This window comes from Leptosomus discolor, chromosome 6 (assembly GCF_034619465.1).
Source record: "Leptosomus discolor isolate bLepDis1 chromosome 6, bLepDis1.hap2, whole genome shotgun sequence".
NCBI lineage: Eukaryota > Metazoa > Chordata > Aves > Leptosomiformes > Leptosomidae > Leptosomus > Leptosomus discolor.
Genome location: NC_141396.1, coordinates 44837141 through 44854540, shown reverse-complemented (window position 1 = coordinate 44854540; position 17400 = coordinate 44837141). Strand labels below are relative to the sequence as shown.

The window sequence follows — 17400 nt, the reverse complement described above, 5'->3', positions numbered from 1 at the left end:
AGATTGTAGGGTTAAAATTGATATTAAACTCTTCAAAACTTCTCCAACAATTATAGCAGTGGAGGTACAACAAGAGCCAGGAAAGTATCAGAAGGAATTCTTTTTTCCTTCAGCAAAGTAACTTTCTTTTGAAGACTTCTGACAGGAAAATCATGCGTGATCCACACAACAATGTGGAGTCCTTTACCAGGGTCATTAGGTTGCTCTTTACCCATGATGTGGGTTTCCGAGCCTCTCCGTTTCCTGGCATCAAACAGCAACTTCTGCCAAGAAAGAGAGCACTGACCCTTTGCAAAGCTTATCAAGAATCAGCAGAAAAGAAAAGCAATTCTGAAACCTGCATTTACAGTTAATCAGGACAAAAGGAAAATTTGCCCAGTAACATGCTGACTGCATGAGGTGCAATTTGTTAGACATGTACTGATTCACTAACGCTATAAAAAGGACATTCTATTCCTCCTTTACTCACTTAGCAGAGAAAAAGAACTACAGCCTGAAAACATTTTCCAAAACATTTGCTACAAACTAATGAATAACAGCTTTTCAGAACTAAAACAGAAATCTTGTATGAAGCAGTGGAACACACGTTCAGTTACATAAAGCGACATTGTGTAGACGTAAACTCTTTTTCTTCAGTTACACATAGCTGAAAGGCATGCTGAAAATACCGGAAAGCATGCAGTAATTGTGTTAGAAAGCAGTATTTATTTAATTTAATTAAATATTAGGGGTTGATAAAGTTTTGTTGGCATGAGGCATTAATTTTCTTCAGCTCAGTCTGAACAGAAATGCCTGTCTTGCAATTTGAGGGTTAGCTTTAAATTAGTCTGAAGTATATCCAGATGAGTGGTTGGAACCATTTCACAGCATATATATACTGAACACATGTGGCTATATTCAGGACTGAAAGGGAGGAGTCATTACCAGAAAATCAGAAAGTGCAAATATTTGGGTCATTGGTCATAAGAGGCATTCTCTGGAACCTTTACTATATATTCATAGCCTGCTTCTGAAAAGTATGTTGGATTGAATCAAAGCACTTCACTTAGAAAAACAGATAATGATTTTTAGAATATATTTAGCATTCAGCTTGGTGCAATAATTAAGGCTTTGTAACTTGATTACTAAATCCCATTCCTTTTCTAAGATAAAAATTGGTTTGGAAGAGTTCATGGCAATCATTACTTTGCACACCCAGCTGTGTGAAACTCAGAGAGGCAAGAGAAACAGTAACATTTCATAATTCTGGAGAAACTGCTAACGGATTTCTGAGCTCTGAGATGTTAACTACAAATGAATCTAAGCCTCTGGCAATTGTTTTCTCACCAGAGAGTGTACTGAAATAATACACATATGAAGGGGCTGCAAACTGATTTGTAGGGCTAGAAGTATTCTCTGCACCCAATAGATGTGCACACAGTAAACAGTCTGACCTTTTTTATATATCGGGGACTTTCTGTGTTTCATGGTAGTTGTTGGAGAATCAACAAATACTACAAGGGTTTGAGAACTCTTTAAAAATTGCAGTTTGCAAACTGAAGCTCTGTTGTAAAGTAAGGGGCTAGAAAAGAGAGAGCCCTGTATCAGGACCATGGCCACGTAATGAGCAGTGACTTCTGGGTTCTGGAGGGTTTTCTTGCTGCTCTCTTCTTAACTGTTACAGTAGGATACCAGCTACAGAGGGATTAGTGACCTGGCAGGGCAAACTGTGAAGTATGCACCAGTCATAGGCCTGCTAATGCTCTTCTACTACTATCGAAACAGAGCGTTTCAGGTGGAAGACAGTATTGGCTGCACCAAAGATTACCTGGAGATTCGTGAAGGGAACGATACAGGCACGCTGGCTGGACGATTCTGTGGGAACTCATTGCCTTCAAATTATACGTCTATGGTTGGACATGTCCTGTGGGTCAAATTTGTCTCAGACGGCTCAGGCACTGATGTTGGCTTCAGAGCCACATTCTCTCACTGTAAGTAAATGTTATTTAATTGAAAACTATTGTTCTTGCATAACACTTCCAAAATGATTCAAAAAAGTGGTCATTCAGCCCTGTAAAGTCTATTAGAAAGTGTTTGCTGATGTCAGCAAGGCAGTAAATTCACTTTAAAAATATTTTCTAAAATATCTGCTGAATGTAAAGGGATGCTCTAAAACATGCCAGAACAGAACTCGTGTGTACATAAGTATATTAAGTATAACATAATCAGAAGAATTAGGTATGATATTCTACCTTTTCAATTATCATAACAGACAATTTTTTTTTTCCAGATTGATCATATTATCCTTCTAGAAGCAAAAAATTACATGGATTACAGAAAATAAAATGTCCTTTATTTCATTGACTGTTTTCTAACAGTTTATCATGTAGTTTTCAGATTTTTCTTTCAGCAATATTCAACTGTGAAGATACAAATAAGAGCTATAAAAAATTCTATGGCAACCCAAGTTTACCAGTAGCCTGTTAGAGTTAATATCTGACCATATGTCTTTGCTACCTGAGAGTGAGCAACGGTATTTGATGTTCATGCTGCTATTTATTAGGCAATTGACAAATTAAGAAAAAATAACTTCTTTCCCAGGTTTCCATTTTATTTTTTGAGTACGACAGCGTCTATCTTTTGGTTTGGATTTAGAAGTCATCAAACAGGGAGCAGAATCAGAAGGAAAGGAAATGCTGCCAGTTTACAGATCCAAAATATCAAAGGACCACTTGAAACATCAGTCTGACTTGCTGAATGAACAGTGTGCTAAAGCTGAACATCCACAGCCATTCTGATTATGCAAGCTAAATTTCTAACAATTTTCCTTAATTTGAGACATTTACTACTCATTTTCAAAAGGAATTATGAATACTTCAGAGCTGAATCAAATTAGAACCATTTTTCACCAGAATGCACGAAGGCATTTTTGTCATGGTTTAACCACAGCTGGCAGATCAGCCCCAAGCAGCTGCTCGCTCACTCTCCCTGAAGTGGGATGGGGGAGAGAACTGGAAGAGTAAAAGTGAGAAAACTCGTGGGCTGAGATAAAGACAGCTTAATGGGTAAAGCAAAAGCCGCGCACACCAGCAAAGCAAAACAAGGAATTCATTCCCCACTTCCCATTGCAGGCGGGTGTGCAGCCATCTCCAGGAGAGCAGGGCTCCATTACGCGTAACCGTTACTTGGGAAGGCAAATGCCAGGGCTCTGATCGTCTCCCTTGTCTTTCTTCTTCCTCCAGCTCTATATGCTGAGCGTGACGTCATATGGTCTGGGATGTTGCTTTGGTCAGTCGGGGTCAGCTGTCCCAGCTGTGTCCCCTCCCAACTCCTTGTGCTCCCCAGACTCCTCGCTGGTGGGGTGGGGTGAGGAGCAGAAAAGCCCTCGGCTCTGTGTGAGCTCTGCTCAGCAACAGCAAAAACATCTCTGTGCTATCAGCTCTGATTCTGGCACAAATCCAAAGCACGGCCCCATACCAGCCACTCTGAAGAAAATTACTCCAGCACAAACCCTGCACATTCTCCACCCCTCATTCCATACCTTTTACGTCATGCTCAGGTACCACACTATCCAATACCACCTCACTAACCACCACGCCCCCCCCCCCCCCCTTCCCATCCTTTGATATAATACACCAATATCGTTGTCTTACTCTGTGGACCAACCCTGTACAAAGTCCATAAAATGCCCATGAAAGGTCCACAAATGACTACAAAATGTCCATTCAGCTCAATTCGTCCATGACTTTGGGCTCCATCTGTTATAGACAGGAGAGATGGTGTGTGATGTGGAGTTACTGGGCACCAAAGCCAGCTCAGGTCGGGTTGCTGCTGCACTTGCACTGCTTCTTGAAAGGCTTGTCCTCCACTGGTTCAGGTGGTTCCTGCTACACTAATTCCTATAACACGCAACTCATATCATGGGTTACAACAATTTAAAGGTCTTTCCATTACAATCTCCCCCCTGCCTGGTTCCTTTGGGCCATTTTATAGGGCTTAACATTGCAACTAACTCCTCCCCTTGCCCCTGCTCCGGCTTGGACGTATCCACAGATTGCAGTCCCTTAGGGGCTTGCCTGCTCCAAGTGGAGCCTTATCTATGAGCCACGGTTTCTCCAGGGGTACACCTGCTGCAGCACAGACTTATCCACACCCACAGTTGCTTTGAGCTGCACCTACTCTGGAGTGGCCTTCTGAGTGGGCCACAATGCCTTCAAAAGTGAATCTGCTGCAACATGGCCTTACCCTTGGCTGCAGCCCCTCCAGGGGTGTTCCTGCTCTGTTGTGGGGTTATCCATGGCCACAAGCTTTGAGGTGCTCCAGCATGACCCCATGCACAGCCACTGATGCTTCAAGGTGCACTTGCTGCAGCATGGACATGCCCACAGCCACAGTTGTTTTGAGGTCTACTTTCCCTTGGGTGGACTTATCCTTGAGCTACAATCCCTTCAGAGGTATACCTGCTGTGGCACAGACATAAGCATGGCCACAGATGCTTCGAGAATTATCTGCTCTGGTGTGGACTTATTCGTGGCCACAGACACTTCGGGCTGTCCTGCTCTCATGTGGAGTCATCCACAGATCACAGTCCCTTTGACTCAAGTTCAGACTGGAGTTCCAGCCTGTCCGGTACAGCAGCACAGATACAGCAGCAATGCCCTTGCCACCTGCCAGCCCAATGGCACATCGCCATTGCTGTTAGCAATATGTCTCCAGGCACGTGGTGGTCATCGTTGAGTCAGGTGGAGCAGCACAGCAGCACAGCAAGCAGCGAAAGCAAAAATCAGCCACTAACGAGCACTAGACTCTAACATACAGTGAGTCAAGCAAGCTCCATGGCAAGCCCAGGAGCCTGATGATTAATAGCTGAACAGCAATAACAGCTATAAATTCGATCTGGCACATCCCAATCAAAGCTGTTGTTATCTTGAAACCTTCAAGCACCACGTTGGGCACCAAAAAGGACTGTCATGGTTCAACGCAGGCCAGCAGATCAGCCCCAAGCAGCTGCTCGTTCACTCTCCCTGAAGTGGGATGGGGGAGAGAACTGGAAGAGTAAAAGTGAGAAAACTCGTGGGCTGAGATAAAGACAGCTTAATGGGTAAAGCAAAAGCCACGCACACCAGCAAAGCAAAACAAGGAATTCATTCCCCACTTCCCATTGCAGGCAGGTGTGCAGCCATCTCCAGGAGAGCAGGGCTCCATTACGCGTAACCGTTACTTGGGAAGGCAAATGCCAGGGCTCTGATCGTCTCCTTTGTCTTTCTTCTTCCTCCAGCTCTATATGCTGAGCGTGACGTCATATGGTCTGGGATGTTGCTTTGGTCAGTCGGGGTCAGCTGTCCCAGCTGTGTCCCCTCCCAACTCCTTGTGCTCCCCAGACTCCTCGCTGGTGGGGTGGGGTGAGGAGCAGAAAAGCCCTCGGCTCTGTGTGAGCTCTGCTCAGCAACAGCAAAAACATCTCTGTGCTATCAGCTCTGATTCTGGCACAAATCCAAAGCACGGCCCCATACCAGCCACTCTGAAGAAAATTACTCCAGCACAAACCCTGCACATTCTCCACCCCTCATTCCATACCTTTTACGTCATGCTCAGGTACCACACTATCCAATACCACCTCACTAACCACCACGCCCCCCCCCCCCCCCTTCCCATCCTTTGATATAATACACCAATATCGTTGTCTTACTCTGCGGACCAACCCTGTACAAAGTCCATAAAATGCCCATGAAAGGTCCACAAATGACTACAAAATGTCCATTCAGCTCAATTCGTCCATGACTTTGGGCTCCATCTGTTATAGACAGGAGAGATGGTGTGTGATGTGGAGTTACTGGGCACCAAAGCCAGCTCAGGTCGGGTTGCTGCTGCACTTGCACTGCTTCTTGAAAGGCTTGTCCTCCACTGGTTCAGGTGGTTCCTGCTATACTAATTCCTATAACACGCAACTCATATCATGGGTTACAACAATTTAAAGGTCTTTCCATTACAATCTCCCCCCTGCCTGGTTCCTTTGGGCCATTTTATAGGGCTTAACATTGCAACTAACTCCTCCCCTTGCCCCTGCTCCGGCTTGGACGTATCCACAGATTGCAGTCCCTTAGGGGCTTGCCTGCTCCAAGTGGAGCCTTATCTATGAGCCACGGTTTCTCCAGGGGTACACCTGCTGCAGCACAGACTTATCCACACCCACAGTTGCTTTGAGCTGCACCTACTCTGGAGTGGCCTTCTGAGTGGGCCACAATGCCTTCAGAGATAGACCTGCTCCGTCATAGCCCTACCCACAGCCACAGTCTGTGTATATGCTACAGCAGAGCCATATCCACAGCCACAGATGCTTTGAGAATTATCTGCTCTGGTGTGGACTTATTCGTGGCCACAGACACTTCGGGCTGTCCTGCTCTCATGTGGAGTCATCCACAGATCACAGTCCCTTTGACTCAAGTTCAGACTGGAGTTCCAGCCTGTCCGGTACAGCAGCACAGATACAGCAGCAATGCCCTTGCCACCTGCCAGCCCAATGGCACATCGCCATTGCTGTTAGCAATATGTCTCCAGGCACGTGGTGGTCATCGTTGAGTCAGGTGGAGCAGCACAGCAGCACAGCAAGCAGCGAAAGCAAAAATCAGCCACTAACGAGCACTAGACTCTAACATACAGTGAGTCAAGCAAGCTCCATGGCAAGCCCAGGAGCCTGATGATTAATAGCTGAACAGCAATAACAGCTATAAATTCGATCTGGCACATCCCAATCAAAGCTGTTGTTATCTTGAAACCTTCAAGCACCACGTTGGGCACCAAAAAGGACTGTCATGGTTCAACGCAGGCCAGCAGATCAGCCCCAAGCAGCTGCTCGTTCACTCTCCCTGAAGTGGGATGGGGGAGAGAACTGGAAGAGTAAAAGTGAGAAAACTCGTGGGTTGAGATAAAGACAGCTTAATGGGTAAAGCAAAAGCCACGCACACCAGCAAAGCAAAACAAGGAATTCATTCCCCACTTCCCATTGCAGGCGGGTGTGCAGCCATCTCCAGGAGAGCAGGGCTCCATTACGCATAACCGTTACTTGGGAAGGCAAATGCCAGGGCTCTGATCGTCTCCCTTGTCTTTCTTCTTCCTCCAGCTCTATATGCTGAGCGTGACGTCATATGGTCTGGGATGTCGCTTTGGTCAGTCGGGGTCAGCTGTCCCGGCTGTGTCCCCTCCCAACTCCTTGTGCTCCCCAGACTCCTCGCTGGTGGGGTGGGGTGAGGAGCAGAAAAGCCCTCGGCTCTGTGTGAGCTCTGCTCAGCAACAGCAAAAACATCTCTGTGTTATCAGCTCTGATTCCGGCACAAATCCGAAACATATTCCCGTACTAGCCAACTATGAAGAAAATTAACTCTACCGCAGCCAAACCCATCACAGTATTTTTAAAAATAATTTTATTAATTAGTGCTTCTTGGGAAGAAATGAGCATGAAGCAGGCATAGTCAGGTGGGAATTTGGATGTACCATCTTCCCACCTCTCCTACATTTAGAGCCACACAGCTTGAATTAGTAATTTTCTTCAGATAAGGGCATGCTGCATCCCTCACAACATGAAAATAATTAGCTGTTCTTCCTAGGACTCTCTGAGACAGAAATCTATGCCTCACAGTGCTGTCTAGTCCTAAGTAAATTTCGTCAGAGGGGCTGCAATGAAAGCTGTATTCCAGGCTGGGCCCAAGTGCTTCTTTTAATCTATGTGAATTACAGGCATTACTTGTCTCTTCCTTGTTTTTCAGTGTATGGGAATGACATTGTGGGAAACAGAGGACAAATAGCTTCACCACAGTGGCCCAGAAGTTACCCTCATAATTCCAATTACCAGTGGCGAATAAGCGTTAATGCTTCACAAATTATCCATGGCCATATCCTTCAGATGGATATCGAAAATCATTACAGATGCCATTACGACAAGCTAAAGGTGATTTCATTGTGAGAAGTTAGTTTATTTCAATTAACTTTGATAAAAATGATGAACAGAGAAACCTACAAAAGAAGTGGGAAGAATTTCCAAGGATCTGGTGTGGCTTATTGTTTTTGTAATTTTTAGCATAGGAAGGGTTACGTACTCTTTGGCTCCCCAACAGATATTTCCAGTCTGTAAGTTTGAAACTTATTAAAAATAAATCCACAATGGTACAATCCTGAATTTTCAAATTCAAGAATTTCAGGTGAGATACCAGCTTGAACTTTGCTCCGTGCTATTGAGGACAACACTGATAATAGTATCTCAGTGCTTCTAAAAATAAATGCTTCTATAAATATTTTAAAATCCTACAAGGAACTTGCACCTTCTTTGCTCTCTGGATCAGTAATCTGCTGTTGGCAGTAGGAAGGTACCTCTTTCTTCCTGTTTGTTTTTCTCTACCTTCCTGTAATACAGTCTAACCTTTTTACCAGGCTAAAAAATACAGCAGGCATGATGCCAAGCAAAATGGAGCAATAGAGGCGTTGACTTCTTTCTGAACTTAGCTAAACATAACTAGTTAAACAAACCTAGTTAAATAAGGTAAATCTCTTCCTGTCTTCTTTTTTTTTTTTTTAACCCACTGATACACTAATTAACTTTCCCATTCAATTAATTGTTAATTCACTGATATCCGAGTTTCATATTAGTTCAAAAAGGAAATATAACTTTTTCCTTCATCTCATGTCCGATTTTAACATCATCACCTTTGTTCTAACTCAGCCTGCCTTTCTTTTGTCTGTCCCTTTGAAAGTGAAATGAGTTTCTTAAATCAGCCAGACATTCAGTCGTGTGAATCAGCCTGACCTTTAGCCTGACTCAAGGATCAGATCTTCAATGTAATATTAATGTTTATTTAATATTTCCTAGCTTTCTCTACTGGACATTTTTTACTGGAGGGAAGAGGACAAGAACACAAATACGTTTGAAAGGTGGTAAAAGAGAAGCATCTTTTAACCAGCCAAGATTTTGGCTTATAAATACATAAAATGAAACAAATATTTTTGTATATTTATTTGATAGAATTTAAAATAGATGAGTTCCTCATGGGAAAAAAAAAAAAAAAAAAAGAAAACAATGCCTTTTTCTTCCTGCAGATTGTGTTGGTTTTTTCCTCAGCAAGGAACAAGATTGTGCCAGTGGAATTTTTTGATGTGGGAGGCCAGTCCATGTCCCTAAAGAGCAGCTCTGTAATGGGGAATGAGCTGAATATCATGGCTTCCATTCAGATCCTTCTTCTGTGAAAGCTTCACAATTAACAGGATATAATGGAAAGGGAGATTTTGTTCCAGGTTTCTCTCTAACTGGGATTTGCTGAAAGATCCCTCACTCAGTTAAAGAGCGTAATTTTCTCCTTGGAAAATTGCTGAGTGTGGGGTGGGTGAAAATCTGCTTGTGTGAGTAACGACACCATTCTCCTTCTCTCTGCAGGTTTATGACGGGCCCACTGTTCATTCTCGTCCTATTGCAACATACTGTGGTGCAGATCCAGCTTCTTTTGCATCCTCTGGCAGTTCGATGACAATCCAGTTCCAGTCAGATTCAACTGTGACTGGAAAAGGCTTTCTTTTGGAGTGGTACGCAGTGGATGCTTCTGCTGTTACACACACCATTCCTAGAGGTGGGTTTTCAATGAGTTTCATGGTTAAAAGTGATGTAGTCAGTGATATACTGAGCTTTACTTAAAAAACTCCAAACCAACTTCCCCACAAGAGAAAGCCCTAGATATTAACAGATGCAAAGCTTTCATTGACATTTTAATTAAGCATTTTAATAGATTTTAAAACAATTTCTAGGGACTCTCAGATATACTGTTTGTCCTGGTTTGGCTGGGATAGAATCATAGGCCAGCCATGCTAGGCAGGCTCAAACCAGCCAGGGCAGCTGACCTGAGTGAGCTACAGGTGTAGCCCATCCCATCATGTCATGGTCATTATAAAGGGGGAAGGTTTGCTGAGAAGAGGGGCTTCTTGTGGAGTTTCTGCTGAGGTTCCTTTTCTGGCTTCTTCCTGCTCCTGAGGGTTGGCTGTTCATTTGGCTGAGTACAACTCTGTGTATCTGTGTTGGTATTATCTCATTAAAATCTGTTCTCACTTCCACCTGTGGGTCTGCTCTCCTTTTTCCTGATTTTCCTTCCTGTCCTGGCTGGTGAGATGTTGTTGGATGATAGAGTTACTGTTATAGCTTAGCCCTGGTTACAGGCTAAATGTAGACACTGTTTTACAGTGTTTTAAAGATAAGCATGTTGCTAGAGGATTTTTTTTTTACACAAGTACTTCATGAAAGCCAAACACTTTCTATGCTTTCACGAAAAAGTATCCCTCTTGAAATGCCATTTTTAAATCACTGGCCATTGTGTTATGAAACCTTTCTCTATAATGGATCTCATATCCATAAATAAAGGGAACATGCTCAATATGATCATGTGCCTCTGACAAATAGCTCCTCAAAGGAGAGGGAAGATGGTTCTTGTACCATTGATTTTCTCTTAACAAGCTTAATAAGAGAAAATTAAGACTCACTAGGGCATAGCACAATGTCTTCTTTCTAAATGTGAAGGCAGGTTTCTGGGGACAGAGGGACTAAGGATCCCTGGGGCTCTGCAGGATAGTGGTAGCATGTAATGGGTTTTTGTACTGGGACAGGATATCTATCCCAGCAAGGACTCCACCTTGATCTAAACATATAGCTGAGACCCTAGGATTGGAGAACAAAAAGTACTCCAATTTCAAGATGGAATTAAATTGCTCATGTATTATTGATTATGTCTGCACCATTCCTTTCTGATATGCAACCTATGTTAAACTGCTGTGTAAACTTAGATGCTCTTAAGTCTTTGGCTTCATAGTCCTCATGGTAAAATAGGTCACATCATTGCTGCACCAGGTAGCACAGGAACATCCTTATAGGTCAAGATTGTCAGGTTTTGTAATCAAAGTCCAAACCAAGGTTGAAGAAATGCATTCCTGTGACTATGCACACCATCATTGTGCCCCCCATTGTGCTTAATTATAGGACTGTCATCTTAAATTATCCAAGGCGAGTGTTCAGTTTAAAAAGAGGTTGCTTTCGTTTTTGTTGTCTTGTATGTGACAGGTGCATGCGGAGGGACTGCAACGACTGAAGAAACCCCTTCATTCTTCTTCTCACCGGGCTGGCCCATGAATTACAGAAATTTTGTTGACTGTGTGTGGCTTATCAGAGCTCCTGGATCCACTGTGGAGTTCAATATCCTAGCCCTAGACATAGAATCTCACAGCTCATGCAACTATGACAAACTTATTATCCGAGATGGTGAGCAGCCAATCTTGCCCTACCCTGACAACATGCAATAGATACCCAGGGTCCCAGTACCTGGAATTCTCATGTCCATCGAGATTGAGCAATCTAGATAACAATGGGAATATGATCTAAATTGGTATTCTTCCTCTATGCTGAAACACTTAGCTAGCTAAAATAAAACTAGCCAAGTCTTAGCAAAATATTTGGTGGTCTATAAAAATACTTCTCAATCTGTAAGGGGTTAAAGATCTTGAAAAGCAGCTGCCTGAAAGTGTGAGCCACAGCAACCACAGGCAGATGTGTACTGATTTGAATTTAACACTAAACTATTGTGTTTTGATCTCAGGAGACACTAGTCTTTCTCCAGTGCTGGCCACTCTGTGCGGACAAGAACCTCCTGGGCCAATAAGATCAACTGGAGAGGTGATGTTCATCCATTTCATGACAGATGCAAGTGTTACTGGAGCTGGGTTTAATGCCTCTTATCACAAAAGTAAGATTTGGTTCTCTTCTCCCCCACATAAATGCCTGCCTTGCTGCTAAAAATGGGGTAAGGAAAGAAAAGATTCTGGCATTTTTAACAGCTCTTTACCATCTATCTCACAGATCAGTTATCCATAACTCATGAATATGCATTAATAAATATCTGACTCTGCAAGGGTAAAATTTGCTATTTTCCCGGCAATAGAATACAACAAAGCATGATTCAACCAGACCAGACACTTTTCAGAAGAAAAGTGTATGCCTGTGTTTATAACAGCTCAGCTGAAGGGTGAAAGAATGCCCAACTAAGAGAAGGAAATGACTGACTCAAAGCACTGACAGGAAACAGAGAGACAGATGCAGAAAGCTGTGTAAGTTCCAGCAGGATGTCAGCAATTTCCAGTGGCATCCCTCCCACATGCACCCAGGCAGGGATGATAACGGATTCCGAAATGGGTTGAGGCACCAAGGAAGGTGTTATGATAACAGTGGGCAGCCAGGGGAAGTTTTTCTGACTGGCAGCTTGAGTAAGTGACAGTGGGTCAGTCCGTGGCTAGAAGCAATGTACTCAGACAGCATAATAATATGTTCTTGCCATGGGAGGTCCTTGGCATAGCTGCCTGCTTACTTGTCTGTTAAGTATCAGAACTGAGTCTCACTGTCGAGATGTTTGGTGTGTGTCATCTTGTGGTCTACTGGCTTGTATTTGGGAGATCATTCATTGTGTGCATTGCCCTATGCCCCTCAACTCTTCACATGCTTTCTTCAACGCTTGCTTTTATCTGTCATATCTTCCTTTTAGGAGGCAGGGTTTTTCTTTAAACAAATGAGTAGTTGATGCTAACGTGGTGGTTTTTTTTTCTTTGCTTCAACTCCTTTTTCTCAGGTTGCGGAGGCTATTTGCACGCAGGCAGGGGTGTGATAACATCACCCAACTACCCTCAAGACTATGCTCCTAATCTGAATTGTTCCTGGCATGTAGTGGTAACCTCTGGATTTATCATTGCTGTCCATTTTGAACAGCCTTTCCAGGTTAAGAGTGAGGATACTTCCTGCAGCCTTGGAGATTATGTGGAGGTGAGGTTATTGGCTAGGTCACCAAACCCTGAAAGCCAGAGAAGCTACTGGATCTTACAGATTCCAGTGTCAGTAAGGCAGCCCAGGTTGTCATGGGATAGAAATACCACAGAGATTATTTATATATGTCTTTCTTTTTTTTTATGCTGTGCATTAATTAATCACTAGGCTATTGTTTTCCTCCATGGCTGGAAGCATAAGATGGTGTGTGCTCAAAGTTTGCATTCCAGGGCTGTTTGCTTGAGTGATATTAGCAACTTCTCTTCTTCTAGCTGAAGAATGGGTTAGATGATGCTGCCCCACCTTTGGTGTCTGGAAAAGGGAATGGACGGTTTTGTGGAAACAGCCCCATCCCTACTATGTACACTACAGACAATCAGCTGTTTGTCCGCTTCATTTCTGACAGCAGGAATGAGAGTCAAGGATTCAAACTGAATTACGAGGCAAAGAGTCTAGGTAAGTCTAGGAAATAAACACTGAAATTCTGCAACTCAATAGATGTAACTTGGAGTTTGTCCTCTTAAAGGTGGTTCTTATTGCAAGTCCCAACCCTGGTGAAATCAGATGTCTGCAAAAATGTCCTGTTTCCTTTTTTAGTGCATGACTTCTGATTCTAGTCTCAAATTTCTCCTTTTTCAAGAAAGCCAGCTCCAGGTCATGGAACCTGGAGACATTAAAGTTAAAAACCCCCTCAAACTTATGGGGAACCCTTTAGCAGGGAAGTAGCATGTATAGTTAGGAAGAGGTGTTCAAAATTCATCCAGGAACGGAAAAAAAAAGCTGGAAACAAGAACATTATTTTGAACATATAGTACCCAGTGCAAGCACTAAATGATGACAGGAATGATTTAGGTTAGTGTGTCTAAAACGGTGGTAACATTTCTCACAAGTTTTACTGTCAGGTGAGAAAAACAGCATTCTCTGCCAGAGATAACATTTTTTGAAAGAATGAAAAAAAAAAAAAAGAGACTCAGGGACTTGGCATTCGCAGTTACTCCACTATATTCATGACACATGCCACTTGGGACACCAGGAGACCTCCTGTTAAATGGTGTACCTAAACACAACTAAAACAACCTGTCAATCTACTCAAATTTTTAAGTGTTTGTTTTCTGCCTACTTTTCCCTGCTGCCTCAAAGAATCATTCTTAGCCTTATTGTAGGGATTTCGTGAAGGGAATGGATGAAGCTGTACAACAGTATTTCTACCACTTCATTTTATAAAACTTGACTAAAACCCTGTGTTAGACCAGTATTACTAGAACATAATGACGGGTTTTGACAGAAAGGTTCTGGTCAAAATAAAGATATTCTTGTAGGATAAAGGACCTGAACAAATCCTTATGTTTGCTCTGACTGTCATTCCTCACAAATTCATTGTCTCAGACATTTCAGTTGTTGGGAAGCAGAAGTGGGGAATGATTTGTAGAAGCATTGACGGGACTGACTTGTAGGCTTTCTAGCTCTTGGGAACTAGAGTAGGAACAAGGCACGAAATAGGGTCCCTGCTTGGTTTAGAAGCAATCCAAGGAAGAACTAATAGCAGTTTAATTTGGAGTCCTGAACATTTGGAAATGAGGAGGGCTAGGTAAGCAGGAGCATGGGAACATAGGATTCTACTGTGTTAAAATGTTTTCTCACAGTAAACAGTAAAATGCATTTATTCTTGAGGTACCTACATGATACGGACAGAAGAATGTGTTGGAATATAGAGATAACTCATATTTTTGATGCCTCACCCATTTCCTTAACATGTTTGTTTTTATCGGTGATCTTTTCTTTCCCAGCTTGTGGAGGGAATATTTATATCGATGATTTCAACCACAGTGGATATACATCTTCCCCCAACTATCCGAACAATTATCCCCCGCATGCTGACTGCGTCTGGACCATAACTGCTCCTAATGGACATGCAGTACAGCTGCAATTTGAAGATCAGTTTTACATTGAACCTTCACCAAAGTATACATCCACATTATCTTGTCTGCCTTTCTTCAGACTCTATTCTGATTCTTCTTTCCCTGTTACTTTCTCCAATTCCTCCTAGAGCGCACTTCCAGATTTACAATCAAAAGTGGTTGGGAAATTTTTGAGAGATACCACTGAAGCTATCAGGCCACTGGTGTACGTTCCTAGGACTTTGCAGTGCATGACAGAAACTAATATAACAGACAGAGGAAGCATACATGGTAGAAAGGTTCTTTCTGTAAAATGTGTGCCCTCTAGTCCTTTCATATTCAGATTTTCAGTCACTTTGACTTTCAGGTGTTTTTAAATCCACTGTATTACCACCACAAAAATTTGTCTCCTTCCTCCGTTTCCTGTTTGCTGATTTGCAAAGGTAATACATGTTTCACATCCCCTGCCTAAAGCATAAAACAAGGCCTAGTTTACAGCCAATGTAACTTCACTATACAGCAAGGTTGAGCCTCACCTGTGAGACCATGTCCAGAAAAAAAATGGTGTGGGATGAAGAATCCCAAAGGTGTCCTTTCGGGCTTCCCAGGACACTGCACCTTTCTGAAGGCAAAGCTGTTAGTTAAGACATTTTGGGTCTTTCTATGCCCACCTAAGATAGCCCCCAGATTTGAGTTTTTATTCCCTTCGTATGTTTTGTACATCCTTAATTCAAGAGTCATCAATGAGACTTAATAGGGAATATCTGCTGAATCTGAATACTGACAAAAAATATACTAAAGATGGTCACAACTACTTTATCCACAGGACTACCTTCTGTCAGACCTGATCTGATCATAGATTGGGCTTGCGATGAATCTTTCTCTATGTTTCTAGAACTTCTTTTAATTCAGTTATATAACTGTCATTGATTATGAACTTGTTAATTCTGTCCTGGTCACACTGCATGTAAACTGATCTAATTCACTACAGCTTCACGGCTTTGTGCACATACTGAAATTATTTCAGACCATTACTGCTATATGTTGAACGGAAAATTCTCTTTTCTCCTAGTTGCACTTCCAGTTATCTAGAGCTACGCGATGGTGCTGACTCCACTGCCCCCATCATTGCCAAGCTGTGTGGAGGCTTGATGCCAGGCTCACAGAGATCCTCAGGAGCTGTCATGTACCTCAGGTTCAGGTCTGACAGCGGTGCCACACACATGGGATTCAATGCTAAATACTCCATTGGTAATATTTGCATTTATCAATTTGTCTGATTTTTAGAGAAGATTTTGGTCTCAAGTGTCAGGCTTTTGTAACAGGGTATAAATCATGCCTATGAGGTAGACTGACAGACATGTCTCTTTCAATTGGTGTTAGAGCTAAGGCATCAAAATGATCACATGGGTTAATATCAGCATGTTCTGCACCTAGCAAGAGCTGAAAATTACAGAAATAGGAATGGGAAACCGTTCATTGATCTGCAGCAGTGGAAATGACGACTGGATAACCTCCTGTCAAAGACAATTGTCAAAGAGGCAGTAGAAAAAAAGGTTGATGTGGGTAAAGTCATGTAACATGATTTGATTTTCAGTATGCAAACTTAGTATCATTTTCACGAGCAGAGTCCTGAAGGGAAATGCAAAGATCAGCTAAGAGTTGGCAGGAGAAGAACAAACTAGGATCTTCTCCATGTAAATGTAAATCAATCTATAATAACAATGCTGCTGGACAAACAGGGGCAGCACAATGGACTGAAAAAGGAATGAACAAACAGTGAAAACCATTATTTGTCATCTGGGAAAAAAAATTATTTGCTCTTAAGCTGCAAAAACAGGATTAGAAAGCACTAGCAAAGCTTTAAAATTAAATAAAATATAGTCTTTGATCAGATTCAGAAATATGCTACTTTTTGGTTTTGATAATGTTAATAATCTTCAAATAATAGCAGCTATTAAGTTAGTATCACTCGTACAGGAAAGCCTATGACTGTTAATTTCTCAAAGGCAAAGTAGTGGACTATATTGCTTCACACGAATTTTGCTGATTGTGTTAGATCTAAAACACTTAAGCCAATATAGTGTGCTATTGTATTCCTGAATGTGAAAACCAAAGCAACTTGCAAGAAAACATTGTTAGTATACGAAGCCACCCACAATTTACATTTATCCATAAGAGATTTACAGTATCTCAGCTATATGACAGTCATCCTGGAACAAAGCACTGATCACTCAGAAGAGCAGAAATTATGAACACAATTGTTACTGCCATGAAAAGATTGTAACTAGCAGACACAGAATACACTGTAAAATCTAATACACTCCATCTGGGAATATTATTTGCTGTAAGCCTTAGTATTATGAACTTTTGTTTGCAAGTACCACAGAGAAACAAGATTTCAGAGAGAAAAATTTAAAAATAAATAGCTGTTTCCCGAATTGTGCAGTGATCCCTTACCAAGGCATCACAAGGAGTGGAAGCTGAACAGGAAGGGACTGCAGAAAAGAGGAGTCTGAACCACAGCTCTAGGCCCAAACCAACAGTCAACTTTTGTCAGTCATAAAAAATTTATATCCACATTTAGAAAACTAAATATCTTTATAATTATCAGATATGGCTCTCCATGATTTTCTGATAAATACGAACATGGGTAGGTATTAGATATAGACCTTGAAATCTGTGAGTTTA

The 17400-nt window shown here is 42.2% G+C and overlaps 1 protein-coding gene across 2 annotated transcripts in view; it reads left to right on the top strand.

Annotated features, from left to right (window-relative positions):
• CUBN (cubilin) overlaps positions 1-17400 on the top strand; it is a 148813-nt gene that overhangs the window by 87479 nt on the left and 43934 nt on the right. For both annotated transcript variants that reach the window (XM_086466409.1, XM_086466410.1), the window contains 9 exons: positions 1765-1970; positions 7743-7924; positions 9401-9590; positions 11066-11263; positions 11598-11744; positions 12621-12811; positions 13084-13267; positions 14599-14773; positions 15782-15960. In XM_086466409.1, the coding sequence (XP_086322535.1) occupies positions 1765-1970; positions 7743-7924; positions 9401-9590; positions 11066-11263; positions 11598-11744; positions 12621-12811; positions 13084-13267; positions 14599-14773; positions 15782-15960 (1652 nt within the window). The remainder of the gene's footprint in view (positions 1-1764; positions 1971-7742; positions 7925-9400; positions 9591-11065; positions 11264-11597; positions 11745-12620; positions 12812-13083; positions 13268-14598; positions 14774-15781; positions 15961-17400) is intronic.